This window comes from Coccinella septempunctata, chromosome X, assembly GCF_907165205.1.
Source record: "Coccinella septempunctata chromosome X, icCocSept1.1, whole genome shotgun sequence".
Lineage (NCBI taxonomy): Eukaryota > Metazoa > Arthropoda > Insecta > Coleoptera > Coccinellidae > Coccinella > Coccinella septempunctata.
In genome coordinates this window covers 815,448-825,472 of record NC_058198.1, presented here as the reverse complement: position 1 = coordinate 825,472, position 10,025 = coordinate 815,448, and the positions used below count along the sequence as shown (strand labels likewise).

At 37.1% G+C, this 10,025-nt stretch overlaps 1 protein-coding gene and 1 long non-coding RNA gene across 2 annotated transcripts; one reads left to right on the top strand and one right to left on the bottom strand.

The window, feature by feature from the left end:
• The first annotated feature begins 106 nt into the window (after positions 1–106).
• Positions 107–896, top strand: LOC123321824. Its single transcript, XR_006538947.1, has 2 exons — positions 107–390; positions 559–896. It is a non-coding gene; the product is annotated as an uncharacterized LOC123321824 (long non-coding RNA).
• A 1,577-nt stretch (positions 897–2,473) lies between these two features.
• On the bottom strand, positions 2,474–8,310 carry LOC123321756 (vitellogenin-like). Its single transcript, XM_044909498.1, has 4 exons — positions 8,151–8,310; positions 5,790–7,995; positions 3,622–5,729; positions 2,474–3,558 (listed from the first exon to the last, which is right to left on the bottom strand). Exons 1-4 carry the CDS (start codon positions 8,194–8,196, stop codon positions 2,549–2,551), a joined length of 5,370 nt encoding a protein of 1,789 aa, XP_044765433.1. The 5' UTR covers positions 8,197–8,310; the 3' UTR covers positions 2,474–2,548.
• Between the last annotated feature and the right edge of the window lie 1,715 nt (positions 8,311–10,025).

Here is a 10,025-nt window from a genome sequence, read left to right as displayed (position 1 = left end):
GTTATCCATTTTCGTGAATTGGGTTAAAAATTGAGGATGTGTTGTTACAGATAGCGAATGCTGCATTTTTTGAAGATTTTCATGACTAGAGAGAATGAATGAATTGCGCAACATCAGTTGAGTGAATGGAAATTGCATTGATAGTTTCTCATTTCCGAATTTAGTTAGTTGAGATATGTGTGTTTCTAGTGAAACATTCCGTAAGTGTGAAATGGATTTATTACATTTATTTCGCAGTATTCGATTGGAGTCGCTGAGAAGAGATATTCAATTCAGAAGAATTTTCACCCAATATACTCCAAAATATTGGAGAATATAGGAAAAATCCAACACCACCTTATAGGAAAATGGGCATATTTGTAGAATATTTGGAAGCTAAATGAAGAGTAGGTAGGTATTGTTCACAGATGCTTGAAGAGTAAAATTTAACTCCTCATTTACTCATCAATTAATTCAATTCGTGCATTAATCATATTATTAAGTCAATTGAATAATTATTTTTGTGAGTGTTATAATTGAGCATTAAAACTTTACAATACCCAATGTTATTATTAATAGTTGACTCACAATGTGAAAAAAATTAAACAATTTATTGTGGAAGTACTTATGGTGACCATATTTTAAAAAATGGATTTCATGGAGAAAGTATGAAGCCCGAACAATTTTGTATGTGTATCTGAGGAAATATCAATTCATCAGTTATTAGTTTAGATGGAAAAAGTATTGATTTGATATCAATATGAAGGCATCTTTTTCGAATATGAGGAAAATATGTCATAGGTTCTCGATAGAATAATGGTTAGAAATAAGAAGATAGAAACAGACGAACGAACAAAAAATGAGGAAATCTGTTATTTATGTTAAATTGTACTGAATAAATTAAGATATAAAGAAAATTTATATGCTTGATTTCTTTCCCTACCACCCTTTTACGATATCAAGACACTGAAGAATTTATGAAATATAGTCCATTTTTGATGATTAAAAGTAAGTACTTTGATTTCCTTTTCATCTATTCTCTCCCTTTCATAGTTTCATGTCGGATGAAGAAGCAAATTGAGGCACATAATGATTTATCAATATTTCTCAGACTGAGTCGATTTGAAATGCTTCAATTGTCATAATTCAACGTATTCTCAAACCCAGCACACCATACAGTCACTGTTGTTCATTCTTTCAACATGAATGGGTTGTCAACCCATGGCAATGCCATTCCTCTATATTCTGCCTCTGGAAGATGAAGTTCGCTCTGTTCAACCATACTTCCACAACTCCAATTTTCTTTTTCGGATCCTAGAGTAGCAGTTAAAACATAGTCTCCTTATCTTCCTTGGTTTCTTTTTCTTTGTGCTTGTCCAAAAATCGAGTTTTTTTTGAAGGACCTGCGTAGCTCATAATCGAAGTACTCAACTCGCTGAGAATTTGGTACATCTCCTAATCATCACACGCCGTATCAAAGAATTGATACTTATTGGCATTTGAGACGATAATCCTCCAAATCCAAATTGCATTGTGTAGGCTTTCCTATAATGAGAGTACTCAAATCTTCGACACTACTGTTTAATCACGTGTCCGTGAATGTAGCACGAATATTTCAGTGTCATTGCATTGCATGGCAGTGAGTTTTCCCCCAATCCCCTAACATGAGAAAATATAACTGCAATTACTCTCCGTTGACACTTCATTGCAGTATCTACTGCCACTTGATTAATCGATAAAAATCACCTTTATTGGACCTTCTGAACCTGTTCTATAACTTCCTGTGTTTAATATTCCTGTTCCATCCAACCTCAATTATTTTCAATTTCAATTATCTCCACCTCAACTTCGTTCTTTATTTACTCTGTATTTTTGTCACGTCACCTCTCCGATTATTTTTTCCGCCAAATTTTTCCTCTCATACTTTTGCACCTTGTAGCTTTGATTCCACCTAAATTCCAATGGAACCCATTTTGAATATATGTTCTTATAGTCGTTTGATGAAGAGTTTCATTTATTTCGAATCCCCACCAAAGCTTCCAAAGTATATTGAAATTGTTGGATTCTTCGATGAACTGAAACTGGTAAAATCAAAATGGCAGTATACAGAGTATCAAACAATCAATATCAACCAAACATATCTTGAATGCTCCTTATCTCAAAGCTCAAAGCAAACTGAAATAAACGCATCTTTTTCTAAAGAGAATATAAGTGCGAGAAGAATTGTCTTCATTCAGATATGTCGCTATTGTAGTTATTGTTATAACACTATTTTTCATTCCTAAATTTCGCTATTTGAAATAGTCGATCGATTTCTTGAATCAAGGACATATTTTTTAATGATTGTTTCCCATTCTGGACGTTTGGAATTGAACTCCTCGAATTCTATAATCGGAAAAATATCAGGAAAATAATTTTTCGATTATAAAGTTATCTGTTCGAAGAAGTCGAACAGAAAAATGTTCAAGGATAGAATAATTAAATAAAGAAGATATTGCAATAAAAAATTTTATTTATTTTTTTAGCATTTTTGGGATGTTCGTCGATTTTCTATCTATGGTCATAAAAATTAAGCTGATCTACAGGAGTGGGGTACTCGGAGTTGAACACTCTTGGTGACGGGCTTCTGACTGAACTCAGGACTTGCTCCCTTGTCTATTTGAGATTTCCATAAGGTAGCAACATTCCTGTTCTGTACACAATGCACATCAACGCTCTTGTAGACGGTGTTTTCTTCGGTACATTCAGGTCTGCAGACATTCAGAGGCCTGATGGTGAAGCAAATCTGTCCATTTTCTACAACGTAGCGTGTTTGGTACTTCATACAGGATTGTTCGGATTGCGATTGGTGATGCGATGAATCCATGCTTTCTTCCTGACTGTTGATGTAGTTGACGTAAAGAGGAACTTTTTTGTGGACACATCTGTTCTTCTGAGTATTCTTCTTGTACTCAGTTACTTCTGGGCTGTATTCTCCGTCTTTCAATACCGTATAACTGGCAATGAATTCTTTGGGGTCGCGGACGACACAGTTGCTGGAAGTGGTGAAATCGTCAGAGCTGAAACTGTTGAAGTTTCCACAGAGACCGCGAACTCTGTTACGCAATTTTATACCAAGCGAAGTAATTTTAACACGGCTTCCATCGTAGATCACATAGAAATCATCATGCACCCTTACGTAAACCTCTCCGTTGGGCAGGCCAAGGATGGTCACTTGTTTGTAGTAGGTATCGGAATCGCCATTTTGTCTAACGGTTACCTGTTTGCCGTTTACGAATACTTGAGGGTATTCACCACTACTCTTTGGTTTCAAAGTGATTTCGACTGTTTTTCCTTGAGTGTGGGGTGTAGATACAATTATTTTAACATCTTTGTTGTGAGATCCTTGGCTGCTACGTTTGGCGAGAACAACGAAGTTTTCGATTTCGTGTTTCAGCTGTTCCTCTACCGACGAGTAAGAGTCGTCAGATGAACGTAGGGGAACATATTGCATGAGGACGGTCCAGTAGTCATTCAAAGTGAGAGAATATTCAGAGCCATCGAAAGTGTATGCCTCACTATTATCCATAGAACATATTGCTGTAGAAATAAAATATGAAAATTAGATATCAGGGAAAAGATTCTAATCTGAATTCTACTTACGTTTGTATGTTTGAAGACCGTACATCTTTCCTGCTACGCGGTCGAATACGTTGAAGATCGGGTGAGCAATAACAATTGGTCTTGTCCAGGGGTCAATTTCCTTATTTTTCATGTAAGCTTGAGTATCTCTGCTAGAAACAGAAATATTGGCTCTTTCCAAATCGGGAGAGTATTGTACATCAACGCTTATTTCTCCTTGCTTATGTTTGTGTTGTTTCGATTCAATTTCGAATTGATGTTGGGATACAATAGAGTTGTATGTACTCAAAACGGTGTATACGTCCTTGGAACTCATTTTTGGATATTTCATCTTGATGGAGATGGAATCGAGAAGACCAGCCATTTGGGTCATGTTAGCACAAGCCAAAAGTTGTTTGTTTCCTTGTTGAGTTTCACTTTGACACCTGTGATAGAAGGGTTGTTCCATCAAATATTGCTTACGAGCATTGCTCCTCTTTAGTTTAGCCTGGATTTCAAATTGGTTGTCAGTTGGGAGTTTTTCAGAGAATGCTCCATCAATATAAACAGATGATTTCAGGTCAGTGTTCAAGACGTAATCCATATCGAGTCCAGTAACGCGTGCCATGTCGAATTTCACAGATAAAGCCCCTGCAAATGGCCTGCTGTTAGACGAGTGTTTCTTAACGTATGCCAACATGCGTGATTTGGAATCCTCTTGGTTCCTGGCATAGGACAATGTCAGTGTGTATTCGACGCTTTGGTCCCCTGAGAAATGAACTCTAGTATCGAGCATCTGCATTCTAGAATTCTGTATACCAGCTGATGCGTATTTCACAATTTCAGAAACACGTTGATCCTGTTGGCTTGGGAGTTTCGACATTTTTTCAAGCATGGCTTTTCCATCCTGCTCTTCGCAATCCTTCTGGTTCTCTTCTTTATATATGAAATCAGTAGTCAATTTCTTGTTGCGAGAGAGTTCAGGGACGTACTGAATTTTGAAATGCCTGTAAAGGGCATCGATTTCGAACAATTCTTCAATCACACCTTTCAATGTGGGTACCTCATCATCACTTTCGTACTTGACGCGGAAAGCCATTCCAACAGATTTATCACCAATAACTTTTTCCCAGTGTTCTGGATATTTCTTTCTGATAATATGTACGTTCTTTCTTTCTGCTTCAGCATCCAGGTCCAAAATATCTTGCTTACATATATATGGAGTGGTAGTGATTTGGAAAATGTCGATGTCTCTTTCAGTTTCGAGGGGTTCAGTTTCAAAGTGGAGTTTCTGGTTTTTGAAATCAATAGTTACTTCAGTCTTGATTGGCAAATATACTTGCATATCGTCATCACGTCCTGCGAAGTATTGCTGGTGATTGAATGGTGTGAAGAAGCCGTATTTCAATTGCTGTTTGGCTGAAAGTGTAACTCTAAATTCTCCATCCATTTCCATTTTTTCCGGAAGTGTGAATTCCCCATTGGAAACGAGGTGTGGTTGAGATTTGGCTTTCAAGTTTCCTTTAACATTCACTAAAACTGGGACATCGTACTTAATGAGGAAAGGTAAACCAATCTCAGTAGGGTAAGCTATTGTTCCATCCTTATTGTTGATCATTTTGGTGTATTCGAATTTCTTTCCATGCTCCAAGTCAGACAGGAGTCGTTCAACAGCTTCTGGCAAGCTCTCGATGGTGTGATTGTCGAATATGAAGTGTTTCTTCAATTCGCCCAAGTGTAATGAAATACTACCCTCAAGTTGTTCGAGTTCCTCAGTTTGCAAATTCAAGAGACGTGCGATGTTTGAACTAGTCCAGGTAGACTGCTCTGATTGTTGGGCTGATTGTTGTTTCTTCTGTTCTTGCCTGTACCAGTGAGTCTTTTTCTGGAAGACTTGAACAAAGTTTCGTATATCAGAAACGACTGATTCAAAAGTGAAAGACTTGTATTTGAGACCATTTCCACGACCTTCGAAAGCGAGATAGAAAGAAGTGGGCATTCCTGATTCTTCAGAGACGATAGTTTGGAGAGCGTGTTTGTAGTAGGAATCCCAGCTGTGGAAAGTGTAACTCTTCAAGAAGTCTTGCGAATCTTGTACACCAAAATCTTTCTCGATCAAGTAATGACTGGCGGATTCAGCAGCAGATCTCCTGGAAAAAAAAAGAAATTCAGTTAATTTTACAGTTTTGTACACATCGTTTTGAACTCACAATTCCGAAAATTCACGTCCCTCAAGACTGGCGGCAGATTTGATTGCTGATTTAACTGCAGCGCACACACGGTGGTTAGATTCGATTTTGGTGTATTTGGCAATACGTTGAAGCATGTCAGCGGAAGGTGATGTGTGCATTAACATGTAAACGGCTGCAACTCTCATTTCGGTGGTTTCCCCGATGTTCTGGTAAATTTTGTATAGCACTGCTCCAACAGTTTTGGGGTGAACTCTAGCCACTTGTCTCAATGACAAGACCATAAGCAACCTTTGGAATTGGGAGCATGGCACCTTTCCTTCCAAGAAGGGTTCGTAAGAGTAGATGATCTGGCGATCTCCAATTTGTCCTAAGGCACGGATGTAAGCATTTATTTTGCGGGAATCACCGTTGGTAATCGATTCTTTCAATTGTTCAGTGAAATATGGAATAACTTCGTCTTGAACGAATTTTCTGCCAGCTGTTGTGTAGAATTTTCCGTAAATATGGGTCGGATATTGCCTGTGAGAGAAGTTCCTGTTTACGTAAACATCGTGGACAAGTTCACTGAAAGTGAAGAGCATAGTTTCATTCAACATTGACGTATCCTTTTGGTTAACAAGTTGTTTTTTGACCAATTCATAAAAGGCTCTCATGTATTCTTCGGACGGTTGTCTGACAGCTCCACCCACGGTTGAAATAACTTCAGCAGCTTCATTACCTCGGATCTTGTCGGACTCGATGTAGTATTTGATCAACATGAAAGCTGGTCCAGTGCCGGTTTCAGCAACAGAGTCACGGAAGACAACCCAGGAATTATATTTATGTCCTTGAGTTTCTTTGGTGTACAACCTTTGGGCAGCCTGTTTCAATTCTTGATCGTCCATGATACGAAGAATTGATGTCAGAGTGATGAATCTAACCAAAGTTTGTTTTTTAGGCATTTCCTGAGGTTTGTCAAGGTCTGATGCGATTTTTTCGGCGATACTACAAGCTTTGTCAACAAGTTGCATTCCAGGAGCATGTCTGATAGAAAGACCCTTGTATCCAATAGACAAAGGAAGCATCGGGGCATAAGAATAATGGTTCAGTTTAGCTTTGGTGACGGTCCAGTCTTCCTGGGATTCAACAGAATTTTCAGATGATTCGATGTCCTTCGAAAGAGATCGTGGATGTCTCTTGTGTTGGTAGTACTCTTGGCTATATTCGGAGTTTTCCATTTTTTCCATGTACTTCGAAGGTTCGAAGGTGTTTCCTTCGCTGACGCGACCGTTATATTCTTCTTTTTGGTATTTGTATACAAGGCTTCCAGTGTGGACTGGAGAAGACAGGGTAGGCAATGGAGAACTTTGCTGTTCAGCGTTAACTAATTTTATTCTCATCATGCTGTTCACTGATCCTTTAGTGAGATGTTTCAGAGGAATGACAATTTCATTCGATGTTTCGGAATACTGGATTGTGAATCTCTGTAGGGTACCTGTTATTACAGCTCGAGAGAGAGAGTTTCTATGTAAGACACCAAATTGGTTAGCAGTTGGCCTCCATTTTCCGGCTTTTCCAAGATTTGCGAAATATGCAGGAAGCTTGTGTCCTTCAGTGTAATTCTTATTTTTGATTATCTCAATAATGTTACCATCTCCTTTAAGGTGAGGGAAGGGTGCAAGATGAGGCTCGGACTGCAATATGTACTCTGGCATTGGGTGAATGTCGTAGCTAGTTTCAGTAACTCCAGTCACTGTATCTTCGACTGTTTTGAACACAGCGTTGTTAGATCCATGTTTAGGAAGAACGTTGAAATGCGATGGGACGGCATTTTCTGCTTTAGTGTCCAATTGGAATTGACTTACTAGACTCTTAATGATGTTAGCCTCCCATTGTGGAACTTCCTTTTCTACGATCAGGTCTCTGACAACACCGTTTTTGAGCACTATTTCGAAGGGTTTGTCTGTCATCTTCAGAGGCCTGTAGCTGAGTTTGCCTTCAGGAAGTTTAGACATCCATCCTTCCGGAAGGGTAGTCTGAATTTCGGCATATTCAGGTTGGCTTACTTGACATCTGAGTTTGTCGCTGCCGTGAGGTTGAACCAAGAGTTTTGCACGTAAAACTATTCCGGTATAATCGTCAGAAATTCCATTGAAACTAGCCAAAGATCTTCCATAAACTTCATAAGTATATTCTGTGTTTCCTTTCCATGCCGGATTGTTTTGTTGAGCAAGGGCCAAGCCCACTGGAAATTATTAGAAAATCTCGATGAATTTTCGTCCAATGAAGTGTGAACTAGTCAATAATATTAAGAAAAATTAAATTCAAAGTGATGAGAGGTAGACATGTTATATTTTTTAAGTCTTGAATTAATTAATAAAATATTATTTTTGTACTCACCCAAGAAACAGATTAAATATTGTGACCGCATATTGAAACCGACCATCCCAATCGGTTGAAGTGTGGATTGGAAAGAATTGTTCCAGCTTATATAGACCAGAAATTTGGAAACTCAGCGAAAACTATACGGAAAGATCAAAAGTTTGCACGAGGTTATCATCTTGCATTAATTCGAAAAATCAGATGATTCGCTATTGGCATTCAGTTTTTAATTCAGTATGCTTCTAGAAATATCACTATGGATTTTTACACGTCAGTGTTCCATCAGATTATACATTATTCGATTAAACAAAAAATTCCCTACTCCGTGTCGCGATTTTTTTCAAACCACTCTACGAAAGATAGATTCTATCTATAATTTAGGATTCACATAACCGAAAAATGACATCCAACACATTTGTTGGTTTTACCAACATTTGTATACCCATATCAAGCACTTCAATGGGTACCTATTGAACATGTCACATTAGATTTTCAATAGGTGTGGATTTTTTTTAATAAAGAATAATATGGTTAACATAACGTCCAACTTATTTTCATTCTGTTTGCACACATATTTTATTATTGACCGATATTCATTTTGGAAAGTGTTCGAAAATTGAAATTGGAATTTTGTATTGCTCAATCGTCACTTTATATAACACTTTTTTCTTGATAGCTCAGCTTTAGTATTTTCGGCGTAATGGAAATTCGAAAAACGTTGTATGGTATATCACAGCTAACCATTAGGGTAACTATGAATAATAACATGGCTCGTTTGGCTTATAGATATAGCCTTAAAAAAATTACAGGAAAACGGTTGTCATTTCATATTTTATACAACATTTTCTCATGAGGAAAATAATATAGAAATTCCTTTCAATGAAAGAAAATTTGTTCAATTATCACAGAGAATCGACAGAAAATCTTCCATCTGCCTATCAATATAATTTTTCAATTATGAACAGGTAACATTAGATATAAGTATCTAATGAATCCAAACAGCTATAATTTCTATTAAACAGGACTTGTGAAATCAAGATTCAACAGTACTGTTGCGATGGTAACGTCTTGCATGTAAGGATAATGAAGAACGCTGTATTAGCAGTTTTGAGATGATATTGTTTCATCACAATAAGTGGTCTGATCTTCGTGTATCGAACTGATAATATCATACAGGATATTACTAGGGAGTGAGAAAATAAAACGATCATATATTCAGAGTTTTATAGTTGAGTGCTCAACTCTGTATCAAATATAAGAATAATAATAAGCAGAAAATCCATGAGAATATATGTTTCTTTTGAGCACACAATTCGTACTACTAATTATTATTGACAAGATTCTTGGCCTTCCCTCATGTGAATTAATTCTTCACCATACGCTTTGTATTATTTCGAGGGGAAACGAAAATTCCCCAAATGAGTGTTAATGATGACATAACATGGAAACGAACATGGATAATAGCGGATATGATAATTAAAAATCAATCTAACTGATTGATTAATCAATAAAACTGCTTAAATCGATTCAACTTTGACCCGCATTACGATTATATTCATTCATCAATTTTAGTCAATGAAAGATACATATCGTCCTAGTCTGCAACATTGTATGAAGTGAACCCGTTGCAAATTTGCTCATATCTTCAGGCGATTACTTCTAATTATTGCCAAATGTTCATATATTTTATCGGAAATATTTCTCAATCTCAATTTCAAACGGAAGTTTCAGGGCAAGTTTTTTTCCACGGTAACTATGTGTAAACGAGAAGCGAACTTAACTAGGATAATGGATAATGATCCTTGGGACAAATTACCAAGTTTTTAATTATTCCGATCGAAAGACTAGATGAAACAATCGAAATGTTTTGACTGTCCCCGAGAAAAATAGATA